At 32.1% G+C, this 13,248-nt stretch overlaps 1 protein-coding gene across 1 annotated transcript in view; it reads left to right on the top strand.

Annotated features, from left to right (window-relative positions):
- The window catches only part of LOC100181461 (kinesin-like protein KIF21A), a 27,988-nt gene that overhangs the window by 3,557 nt on the left and 11,183 nt on the right, over positions 1-13,248 (top strand). The window contains exons 5-22 of the mRNA XM_009860401.3: positions 1,409-1,532; positions 1,662-1,751; positions 2,063-2,182; positions 2,343-2,401; positions 3,197-3,326; positions 3,905-4,020; positions 4,297-4,492; positions 4,548-4,661; positions 5,921-6,051; positions 6,236-6,324; positions 6,420-6,507; positions 6,738-6,786; positions 7,981-8,086; positions 8,498-8,686; positions 9,264-9,361; positions 9,653-9,754; positions 11,067-11,174; positions 13,163-13,247. Coding sequence (XP_009858703.1) covers positions 1,409-1,532; positions 1,662-1,751; positions 2,063-2,182; positions 2,343-2,401; positions 3,197-3,326; positions 3,905-4,020; positions 4,297-4,492; positions 4,548-4,661; positions 5,921-6,051; positions 6,236-6,324; positions 6,420-6,507; positions 6,738-6,786; positions 7,981-8,086; positions 8,498-8,686; positions 9,264-9,361; positions 9,653-9,754; positions 11,067-11,174; positions 13,163-13,247 — 1,994 coding nt within the window. The remainder of the gene's footprint in view (positions 1-1,408; positions 1,533-1,661; positions 1,752-2,062; positions 2,183-2,342; positions 2,402-3,196; positions 3,327-3,904; positions 4,021-4,296; positions 4,493-4,547; positions 4,662-5,920; positions 6,052-6,235; positions 6,325-6,419; positions 6,508-6,737; positions 6,787-7,980; positions 8,087-8,497; positions 8,687-9,263; positions 9,362-9,652; positions 9,755-11,066; positions 11,175-13,162; position 13,248) is intronic.

Raw genomic sequence — 13,248 nt, 5'->3', positions numbered from 1 at the left:
TACGTAGATAATGACTTTATTACGCGTAGCATAGAATTAATGCTGCTACCGCGGGCGAATGCAAGTGGTGAATTAAAACTTACGGGTTGATTTACGCACATATGATTTAATATGGGCTGATTTAATATCGTGTTCCCCCTTGGCAACTTAAAACGAACCTAGAGATACCTGTTGAGTGTGCACTGGTGTGGTTGAACGAAACACCAGAACGACTAAATCAAAGAAGGCTGAAGTAGTTGTCCTAAAGAATATTTTACCAAAACATACAAGGACATATTTTTTATTCAAAATTTAATGCATCCAAAACAATCTTGGTCAGATTTTCTTGCCAGTAAATTGGCATTTAATCCGAGATGAAGAGCGTTCTAATGAGACACGGCAATTAAGAATACAAAAAAGATAACGACGAATCATTTTATCAAAATGTATACCGCGGAGTTCAGTGATAAAAAACCTCAAATTTTAAAGATATATTATTTGTCCGCTAAATCTAATAGTATTACATCCACGCACGTCAGAATTCCCACTTCATATAAAGCGATTTCGTTGTTGACTTTGGCGACACCTGGATTTTTTAGCGACACTGCGAAAAATTTAAGCGACGCTGCGCTAACCGTCGCGACAGGCATTTCGCGTCGCGTAAGATTTGACATCTGCAGTAGATTTTGGCGACACCGGGCACCGTGGCTCGCGCCGAAACTCGGTTTCGCGACGTTGACGTCGCTAAATTTAACAGTTATTGCCGCGACAATAAAATGTAAATAAATTAAAACGGACTAGGTAACGCGAGCCAGCTCGGCTGTCGCGAGCATTGCTCGCGAAAAACGGCTCAATCGCAGCTCTTTATAACAAAATTTACCAAATAAAACGTTTGTTCAAACAGACTTTTTTTAAATCTTGCTCAATGTTGTTTGCTTTACCTTCAACTCCAAGCGTTCTGGCAAAAATCCAACACTATCAGTTAAATTAATTAATAGATTCTGTAGTTTGCACTGTGGCAGGTGGAGCTGAATAAAATGTAAAACAATTTAGTTTATTATTGGAATTTATTTGTTTTTCATTGTGAAAGCATGACTGTAATTGAATTATATATATATATTTTTTATTTATATGGCCTAAACTCTGGAGTCTGCCATCATATACCATTGAGCCTGGCCTGCCTGGGTATCGAGGAAATAGCGTAGATCAGCTATATCACATTGACCATGTCACCATGCATGCCTTACGATATCTTATCCATATAGAATACCATTAAGAGATTTATTCACAAACTTCCTTAAATTTTAACTTTGGTTTGCTTCAGGGGCTGATTTCATGATCAATACAGCTGGTCCAATAAATTTATATATTTTATGTTTAGCTTTTAAATGTTATAAACATTTTATTGATTTTATCCTTTGCTACCTAGTAAACAACAAGCAACAGAGGAAACTTTACCAGCTCCTGAGTTTTGTGTTACCGCCACATTCATCGAACTGTATAATGAAGATATTATTGATTTGTTTGACACAAGTGGCGAGTCTCTTGTTCGGGTAAATATAATGTTATATATATACATATATGTTTTGCCTTGTGAATGGTCAAACAATCTTGATCATGTACATAAACCGATTTTATGTTAAGCTTTGTCAATGTGTCAATAGAAATCACTTTTTCTCTAGGGTCGTTCAACACTACGTATTCATGAAGATACAAATGGTAGTATATGCATTGCTGGAATATCAAGTCATATTGTTTCAAGTGCTGACGAGGTTTGTAGGTCAAGTAGAACAGTGCTCTTCAACCTTTTCAAAGTTGTTGGGACGAAGTCATGCACCCCTGATTGCTTTAACGTAAAACTAATTCCAATATTCGCAATTCCCAGTGATGCAGGATACAAAATTCATATAAAAAATATACGAAAGTGGCTAAATTTGTTACAAAATGTTAAAACTAAATATTATTGCTGAAAATTGTTGATGTTTGTGATACACCCTAGGGTGCACCGTGCACACTGGTTGAAGAGCACTGAAGTAGACTATCCTTTAATTTGATTTTGTAATTATATTATTGTTCTTTTCAGACATTAAAATGTTTGCACACTGGTGTTTTAAGTAGAAGAACTGCTTCCACACAAATGAACTCCCAAAGCTCTCGCTCTCATGCTATTTTCACAGTTAAAGTGAATCAAACAAGAGCAAAAGTATAACTTATTCACTTCTACATTAAGAGTTTTAATATATTTTTCAATATTTTATATGGTAATGTATGGGAATTTGCACAATGGTACTGTAGTAGTACTATGTTTTTTCAAATAAAACAAATGCTTCTACAATCTTCTTAGTTGTTCTTTATGTTTTTAGACAATCGAAAACAAGCAAGATGAAGATGGTACAATATTACAACAGGACACAAATAATGAGTGAGTACTGAGTAATATTAAATTATTGTAAATTAGTTTAAAAAAAATAGGATTACTTTTCTGCCTTGGTGCAACCAAACTGTTGCAATAACATGGAATTCTAACGAAAATAACGACCAAGGCAATGTTAGTGAAGTTGATAATTTCCAAATGTTGCAATCAAATTTAGTGATGTACCGAAGTTTCGGTTTGCTAAATTTATTCGGTCGAATCAGCAATTATGACAAAGATTCGGTTTTGGCCGAATTGTGCGTGCTGATGAAAACAAACTTTTTTACAGACAATATAGACGCGTATTTGCATAGATATACGCATAGGCGCCTAACCTGGAATTTGGCACATCGCCTATAAATTGTTTCAAAATGAAGTAAACAAACACAAACGATTTACGTATTTTATAAACCATTCGCGAATACGGTCGATGATTTAAGCCCCAGTGGTTATGCTTTAACTTCTGGCTAGTGAAATTAAATTTATCTAATCCACACTCGTTCATCACCATTTTGCTTTTCTTCCAAGTTGGGAGTCCCAACGATTTATCATTCCTGTAGTTTTGGATTATAAATATGCGAGCTATTAGGAGACGAATGTTAACGCCTAATTACAATATTCAATAATAATAATAAAGTATTTTCCCGCATTACTTTATGTGGTTTTTACCTACCGCCGGTCGGCACCGGTTCTGATGACGTTGTACATGATTCGGTTGATTATATGAATTGTTTTTTTTTTGTATCTGTAATTTTCTCTTAAAACACCAGATATATGTTAAAGCCTATTGTTTATTGGCAACAGGAGAAATATGGTTTTCGAATCTCTATCAGCAAAGTTTACATTTATTGATCTTGCTGGTTCAGAAAGATTGAAAAGAACCAAAGCAACTGGTGATCGTGCTAAAGAAGGAATATCTATAAACTGTGGTTTGGTAAGTCTGCCTTAGAAGTTTACTTTGTGATCGCTTACTATATATATATATATATATATACACATACTGCTTAGGAATAAGAATACACCCATTAGTCATTACTATTTATTATTTCCTGAAAGGAATTTTGTTTTAAAACCTGTACTTATAGCACCAGAACTGTTGTATATTTGACAATTATGACGAAATTACCCATTTTTTGCTAAACTTAATATTCTGAGAAAATATATGTGTTGCTTACTTTAAAAAGCAAATTATGTTCCCATATAAATTAATGTTTTCTGTATAAACTATATATACTCACTTTTTATCTTGTGTGTGAAACTTTGGTGGTACCTTCAGATTACATTTGAGCATAACTATCAATGCACAGTTTTGATTTTTCGATGGTATGCCCCTTTAAGAGCCAATTAGGCATTACATCAGTTTTTAATAAAAGGCGGTAATAAAATTGAATTGTATAATCACTATAATGTTTACAATAAAAGCTATTAAGCCCGGTCTCAATTTGAGATACATAAAATGTAGTTATATTTATCATGCTTTATATATAGATGTCTCAAATATATTTGTAACAGCTTGCTCTCGGAAATGTAATAAGTGCCCTTGGTGATGTGACAAAGAAAGGTTCACATGTACCTTACCGAGACTCTAAGTTGACAAGGTTACTGCAGGATTCCCTTGGTGGTAACAGGTACGCTCATTTGACCATGCTAGTGTTTGGTATATTCAACCTTGAACACTTTTACAACATGAAAGTGATTGGCATTGTATAAAGAATGACATGATTTGTTGAATTTTTTTAAACAGTTGGTTTAGACCTCTGTTGCTTAAGTAAGCCACAGGTCACTGTCTTTAACAAAAAATAATAATAAAATATGTAGCCTATAAGCTATACTTTTATCTTTGTTTTAGTTTTATGAAGTGGTAATGTCTGTCTTTATACTAACTATTGTTTTATTTGTTGCAGTCGTACACTTATGGTGGCGTGTATCAGTCCTTCTGATCGAGATTTCATGGAGACATTGAACACGCTCAAATACGCAAACAGAGCTAAAAATATCAAGAACAAAGTTGTTGCAAATCAAGATAATGATAGCAAACAAATCAAAATTCTTCGACAGCATATTGCGACTTTACAGCTTGAACTAACTGAATACAAAACTGTAACTTTTCAATTTAAAACAACTGAAATATTTTTTAAATTGTAACCTTTTTTAGGGAAAGAAGATCATAGATAGTGAGGGTGTGGAAACATATAACGACATGTTTCAAGAAAATAATCTGCTACAAAAAGAGAATAATAATTACAGAATGAGAATGAAAGCAATGCAGGTAAGTAGTTATAATTTGAATTTGTGCCTTGAGTAACAACAAAGCACAATTCTAATAAATGAGTGCAGAAATTACGCCTTTATTTAGAAAGATGACCTGTGAATGCATATCATGCAGTGCAGACTTGCATAAATGTACAAATTTTCTAGACTTATATAATAAGTAGAGCCGACCGATATTGCTTTTTTCAAACCGATACCGATATTTTAATGCACCTAAAAAACTTGACTGATTAAAACGGAAAAATCTGACATAGCTAATAAAAATCAACTAGAAGGCTTAATTATTATTAATTAGTTATTAGTGAACTTGTAATTACTTAATTGGTTAATTTGTAAATTTTTCAAATAAATTTTACCTCTCTTCCATTAAACAAACACTATATTTATCAGCTAATGCAGTTTATTTGTGTATCACGTTGATGCGTAAAGACGCGTAAGTGACCTAAAGTAACCACGACGTTACACGCGCCTGATTAACATGGTGGACACGTGATCAGACGCTTTGACCTAGTTTAATACGTTACATTGTTACGAACGAGTTGAATTAGGTATACGAGTGAGTTTACGTTTATGAACAAGCTATCGCTCTGTATTAATTCTTGCCTACGCACGTTGCTGGCCGTCTGGTTACTAAGCGCCGATAATATCGGTCGTTTTTTGCCCTTGCCGATAATCGGTAAATACCCAAAAATGCGGCCGATATATCGGCTAACCGATAATCGGTCGTGCTCTAATAATAAGAGGGATGAGGTTGGGGCAATGTCATCCTCTTGCAGTTGTAGAGAAACTTTATTTACAAAGAAAACCTAATGTGTTTTCCTGCAATAAACATAAAGAGTGCGAATATGTGCACGAAAAAGCTGCAACAGATTTGGTTAAGTCAAATATTATCACTTTTTTTATCTAAAACACCCCGTTTTACACCTTAATTGGCATATTTTAATATAATCGCCCTGATTTACTCTCAACGGTTATTGTCGTTTAAAGTTTATTCTGTGATGAAACTAAAATCCTCGTTTTAATGCAAGTGCACCAAGCTCAGCAATGAAAATCAATGAAAAAAACTTCTAACATTTACTGTTGTTATGGGTTAAATTGAATCAAAAATCTTCCAGACATAGAACTATTTATAAAGTTATAAATAAAGTTGGTTCAGTTTAAATGAATACATGCAGTGTGTTGGATTTCATACACATCGTGCATAAACATTAAAAATGTTCAGCTTCGATCCTTTAAACATAATTTATCTTCTGGTAGGAAACAATTGAGACGTTGAAAGATAGAATTATTGACTTGTCCTCACAATTAGCGACTGCTGGTTTTGATGGAACAAATGAAAGTGAAATTTCAATGATTTCTTCCTATATTAAAGAGATAGAAGAAATACGGTAAACTGTGTAGACTAAGTTGACTGCTATACCCCTTGATAATAGAATTCATCAAGACCTAGTCTATATATATCTCAATAATGTTATGCATACCAATATGCCATTATTGTTTTCTAATGTTTCCTGACATCATTTGAACAACATTAAGTGCACTGGATATTTAATCTCGTGCATTTCTTTTTAGGACAAAGTACTTAGAAAGTGAACTAATGTGCTCACGGTTAAAAAAAACATTTGATTCTCAACCAAGATTTTCGACACCACTACCTCAAAGTATAATTTTATATAATAATAAATTTCTTTTCTTGAACATTATGTTGTTATGTGTCCTCTTATTTTGTACATGTTTTAATCAATATATTTACCAGACACTAATGATGAAAGTTTGCTTGAACTTGCAAAACTAAATATTGGTGAACTAGAACATAAAAAGAATAAAATATTGATCCAAAAACAGTAAGTTATATTACAAATGTGTCTAACATTACTGCAAGAGTGCAAGGCATGATGTAAAACTAAAACTATTCGTGTTTTCAATTGATGTCTGACAATATTCAAGCTGATTTTATTGGGGTATACTTGCATAAAAATTAAAAACATTTCCATTTTTAAGCGGAACAGCTTTTTTATATTTACAATAGGTATCTTAAGTATGTTGCGTGGAACAAATTATCTTCTTTTCTTAGACCTCACATTGCAGTACATTCAAACTCAGAACGAGAAAATAATGCCATGGTAAGTAAGTGCACGAATGTTTACAAACTTTTGCAAAAAGTATTTGTGGGGCATGGTATCTTATTAAACTTGGTATGTTATTAAACTATCACTAGTTGAGGATAAAAACCTATGTTGTAAACTTGTAGCAATGGGCTGAGATCCAAACTATGAATATCTTTGGTCTAAGACATCATTTAACCTGATTCACTGTGGTGATAACAGACGAGCTTGTATAACCAGTGCAGTAATAAATTTGCTGAACATTTGCAAACTGAATATATGCCTTAGTAAAGTAAATCATCTAAATACCAACTATTTTTTTTTGGCTTGACAAAATAGAACAATACTAGCATAAGCAAGTGTAACAATGATGTAATTTGGCTGTTTATTTCATTATTGGGAATTACCAGCACAGCCTGATGTCTGACGTATGCAGACATACATAGCGTTGCCAACAGTATACAGCAGATGTTACAAATGTACCTTGAAACTGTGCAAAATGTGAGGATTAAAATATTGTATTGGCGCCTAGATGTCTTGTCATTAACAAGGCGCACAAGAGCACGTTCGGTTTTAGTCTTAAGAAGCCACTAATCAAAATCACACAGACACGTGCTTCATGATGAAAGACTCCCCATGAGATGACCAGTTTTGCAAATTGCAGTGTTGCAGAATGTAGTTTTCATGTAAACAATTTTTAAACCAAATTAATTTATAATTCTGCCTTATTCTATTCTGTATGGGTGAGGTCCGTCAGGACCTGGGATTTAGGCCAGACTTGGCCCATTACCCCAATAATTTTGCCTTAGTAGTTCCCAAGTGCTGCGATTGGTTACTTTCTTAGGGTTAATTCCCAACAAACGAAATTTGTTTGAATTGGGTTTCGTAATAAACTGTAATGTGAAACCCGCGTAATTGTTGGTTATAAATCAAGATTTTTTTATTTAGGCGTTCAGCAATTTACTGTTTTAGCTCATTTAGTTGTGTGTGTTTGCAAATTCGTGTGCTAAAGATAGTATTCAGATATCGACCACGCTTGTTTGGATTCAATTGGTATAAAAATTCATCAAACAACACTAAATATTTGGATCTGGATTTAATTCAGCCTATCTCTACTATGTTACGCAAAATTCTAAAAAAAAGTTTGCGGTGTACTGTGAACCTAAATAGATTTAGAGAAATTATGTATATTTAAACTTAAATTAATCACAGAGTGGTTGTGCTGATGATGGTTCAAGTGAAATATTGGATAATGATTCTGAGGTCTCATCCAATGCATCTAATGATGGAATCAACTCAATGGATGAAGCAGATGAAGGTGACACTGATTGGTGGAAAGTCTCAATGTTATTAATGCCACAGTTCCACTTTTAATTTGATTGTTCGCTATATTAAACAGGGCTTTAAACAAACCGAAATATTTGGATTTAAATTATGTTTTTTAATAGAAATAAATATATATATATCAGTCAATACCAAAATAACATTGTTAAATTTAAGAAACAACATTACAGATCTTCTCTTATTTTTATCTTTGTTATTAAAGGTTTAGTAAAGTATTTTTTGTTCTGTTGTAACAAAAACTCTTATGGTTCCTATATACTACTGCGGTGCTGGACATGGTCTAACAGCTATTGTAAACATGGCCGGTTGCATCATTTTACAGATGGTTTAAACTTTAAAAATATACTTTTCAGGTTTTATTATCTAACTATGTCTTTTGTTTTAGTTACTATTCATGAAGAAATCGAAAACATTACACAGGAAATTGATTTGAAGCAGGAGCTTGTTAATAAAGTGGAGAGCATGCAAAAAAGAATGGCTGCAATGGATAAACAGTACATGGAAAAGTTAAAACTCTTATCAGACCAAATAAAAGCCACAGAAATGGAAAGAGACAAAGTTTTGGAAACCCTAGGTAAAACATTCTCTTGCTGCAAATGCTTTGTATTGTAGTGTTTAACAAAATCACATGCAACTATTTGTATTATGTTGTATTAATCATTAGATAAATGTTTCAAAGTTCATAGAGTAAAACCTCATTTCATTGTACATTGTTCATTGAGATTTTATAGTTATTTCAGTGTACATATAGTGGGGTAGGTGAAGATGGGACACCTTTAGCACATTATACCCAAATATTTAGATCGTGTTTTAAACAATTAACAACGGTATATGGGAGTCGGGAGGATACAGTTCTATGATTATTTAAATTTTCTTTGTTTGCTACCGAATGTGACGAGAAAATAGAATGAAAAGGTGTCCCATCTTCCCTCACCCTACTATATCATTTTTCTGAACTTTACCTGCCTGCAATCAACATTTAACATGTTTTGTCCTTGGATGAATGAAAGATGTTGCTCTACCCATTTATGCTGCTTATTTAGCAATGATCTTAAAAATATTTTTTAAGTTAAACCAGATAATTGGAGAACTAATGCAAAGACCAACAATCCTAAATATCTAAAATTATAATATATGTTTTGTATCCAAAGGTTCTCATTCAAGTGCTGACAAGGAACGAGAAAACAGCATACGTCAGCAATACCAGAAGCAATTAGACCAACTGAAAAAGAACTTGTTAAAGTTACAGGTCTGTTTTGTATACTTTTGTATATACCGAAACTTGTACTTTGGTTATGAGATCTACACAATTTCTAGCGTGCAAATTCTTAATGTTTAGACATAGTTTATATCCCATGAGGTAGCATAAATTTGTACAGATTTACAAAGTACACATAGGGAAAAATAGTCGATGTACCAACATTACAGTTTGTGCCGATAGCTTTCATTGTTGCATCAAAGTTCCTTCATATGTTTTATTATTTTGATTGAAGTAAACCTAGCCATTTACACTTTTATATTACTTGTTAAATTATCATAGGAAGAGCAGAAACATCATAACAAGTTGGTTCGCGAACAATCAAAAAAAGCGAATCAACTTAAACAACTTAGAAAGGATCTTGAATCAATGAAAGCAACAAAGGTTTGCAGTTTTTTATGTTTTAGTTTATATTGAGTATTAAATAGCATATATACTGGTGGGCCATTGTTTCCATTTCAAATTTCATAATTAAATTAGAAAATGCAGACATTTTGTTTTGATTAAGTTAAACTTCTTCTAAAATTATAAATAATTTTTTATTTGATAAAAAGTTGCGATCTTTTAACACTGTGATTCATTTAGTTTGTAATAGCGATACTTTTTGGAGGTAAGCCAATGTGTTCTTGTGTGGCATTCATCATAAGTGCAGAGTTCCCCACTAACTTTATGATGGTCTTCGTTACTTACAATGCCAGATGTAAAGGTTTTTGCAATAAGCGAAGTAGAACTGCTAATCCAATATTATATATTCGCATCAAGGATTTCCATGTATTATGTACTTCGGTACATGGGACATGTCTGCACTTTTTCTTCAAACTGATAGAAGCTGCTTTTTTAAGTAGCTGATCCTGAGTAAAAGTATGTTATGTGTTTTCCCACTAACTACCTCACCCCTAACAAAAGTGTGCAACCATCTGCCCTTGTTACTCTCCACACAGTTTTGGAAGATAAATTGTACGATCACATGAATGTAACAATTTAGACTATAATTGTCCTGTAAATATTTTTGCTACATTTTAGTAAAAATTGAAAAATTATGATTACAAAATGTTTGCCAATATAAGGGGAGTGGGCAAAATGTGTTTCAAAATTCTGTGGACAGGAAAATAGTGTAGTAGCTGAGAACACACATTAATGATGAGTGAAAACTTTGTTGAAACATTTCATATCTTGATAGCTAAATTATCATGTTTCGCTTATTGCATGTTTTGTTTTTCTTTCCAACCATGTGTCTAAGTTGTTCTTTAACTGTTGCTTTTTGTGTAGGTGATTTTCATTCTCATATTCTAGTTAAATTATCTTACAAAATGAAGACATGTATAAAATTTATTAAAATCTGTGCTAGATAATAAGGTATGCACATTCATTCTTCTGTTAAAAGAAATAATTTTTGTTGTTGATGAAAGGATAAAAATTTCAACCCATGAAACTTCCATAAAAGATTCTTACCTTTGACATGATTTTTATCCAATACTTTTGGTGGCTTTACTAATTTTTTTTTTACAGATATGCTGATTGCTGACCAAACCTTGTAGTATTAAACTTGTGCTTTTTGAAATTCAAACTCATCCAAAATAATTCTACATTTTATTTAAAAAAAAGATTTAAAGAGGTTTTAGCTTCAAGCTATTCAGCATTTTAACTATAAGTTTTATTGTGACATGTTGCAAATAAAAACTGATGTGAATTGCAGATTAGATTACTTCATCAGATGAAATCCGATGATAAAAGAAATAAGGAACATGATTCGCGACGAATGAAAGAAATCTTGAAGTTAAAACGAGAATTTCAGAAGAAAACTGTAAGCTGGAATGAAAATATATTTGTTGTTTTAAGATATTTAGTATATAACTACCAATTATAAGGAATCATAACATTAAATGCCATGTGATTACATGCATAAGTGGCCTTTATGATTTTCATTGTATAACATCAACCATTTTAAATCATGACACAAAGCATTGTGATTTGTGACAATGGACATACAAGCATATAAGTCCCTTGATTATAAAATCATAAAGATAACAGATTTCAAAAGCACGCAACAAGTAGGTTTGGACAAACTAATGTAAAGTACGTAGTTGATGGTTTATACCCACTCACCATTTACATGGTTGTGCATTTTTTTTGCATAAAATAAAGTTGATATCTACCAATTCTCTATTACCAGCTAGTTTGTACAAGAAATAGTTTATTGACAAGATATGAACTTAAAAAAAAAATGATTTCAAAGCTGGTAAAAACACATAATGTAATAACAATACTTTAATAGTGTCAGCGCAAGTTTATATGTAGTTACATCCTAGAGATCACAAGCAAACCACAAAATAGCCTATTAAGCTAGATATGTTATTAGTTTTTATAACCTTCCAGGTTTCAGATTTGTATTTGTCTTTGTTTTACAAACAATATATTTATATTTGAATTTAAAGTTAGGTAGAAGTTTACCATAAAGCTAAATCATGTCTGATTGGTACTGTACTGCTTTGTTTATAATTGCAAAAACAAGGGTTAACATAAAATGATTCTAAAAAAACTATTAATATAAAGAATAATGGAGCTTATTTGTAAAAATGGCCCTATTGAAATGCTGGTCATCTCATATTTGTAGTTCACATTTTACTTCAGATGATTTTACTATCATATGTTTACAATTTGTTTTGATCAAGTAAGCAGTAATTATTGAAAACTGCAGAAGAATTTAGTAACTTAGAAAAAACAGTCCCATTAATTGATAGGGGTTGTGTTCATTAAAAACAATTTAATGTGTATTTCTAGTAATGTAAAATGTGCTTGATTTGAAACAAAATTATTCTTGCAAACTTGCATAAATAACATTTTGTATAAATAAAACTGTTTAAAACGGAATGATAAAAATAGTCTTGCAAATGTTGTTGAGTTGTCAATATAATATTGTTCACTAATACTATTGGCCGTGCATAATTAATGAACTTTTCTGTTTTCCTTTTCCAGCTATTCTCATAGCCGTACAAGTAATAATACCCACTGCTGTGTTGTTTGTGATACTGTGTAAATAAATATTAAAGTAACACTTTAATCACCAAACTTATTGAATGTTTTTTTTTAATAAATGCTATAAATTGTTTTCCACAAATTTGTATTTTTTAATTGCTCAACTCGACTTCATTTTCATGGTAGATACCTAGTAATAGATATTGGTGTTCTCTTTCATTCATTCCACAGTACTTGGTGAAAGTCAGCTTTATTACTTATTGGTAATGGGTCAGGATCTTTCCTAATATTACTTGCTGAATTAGTGGATGATTATAAATAAATTTTCCGCCAGCAAAGCAGTAATAAGCTGATCAATTTGGACAGATTTTTTCGTAATTTACGTCATAATGCTCGAGGTTGGTGCAACAATGATTTATTCTAATTTTTAAAACGTTTTTTCTCCAAACTAAAATTTTGTTACATTAAAGTACCGAGTGTATATTTTCAATTAAAACCAACTTGTATGAGCGTGGTCTGGACTCCTATTTGTTTATCACTAAATATATTATGATTTATCTTTGCATAATGTGGATTCTAATGTTTGTTTGACCTTTTACCAGTGTATTAAGTTATTTTCCATTGCTGGATACCTCAGCTTATGGTGTATATATCACTTTAGTTATTGTGGTAAATTTTACCCATATCAACATTTAAGCTATTAGATTTCGTTTTCCAACGTTTTGATAACATTTTCAATGTACATGGGTAAACGTTAGTACTAATATAGGAGAGAAAATGGTAAATAATCAGAATTTACAAAGTTCTGTTTTGCAGAAAGAGGTTCGAACATTGGAGTTAAAAAACCATCAGAAAGATTTATTGATGAAAAGGAAGCAAGAGGAAGTGGTCACACTAAGGAG

Source organism: Ciona intestinalis, chromosome 5 (assembly GCF_000224145.3).
Source record: "Ciona intestinalis chromosome 5, KH, whole genome shotgun sequence".
NCBI lineage: Eukaryota > Metazoa > Chordata > Ascidiacea > Phlebobranchia > Cionidae > Ciona > Ciona intestinalis.
The sequence above is the reverse complement of the archived record's forward strand: the minus strand, read 5'-3'. Positions and strand labels throughout refer to the sequence as shown.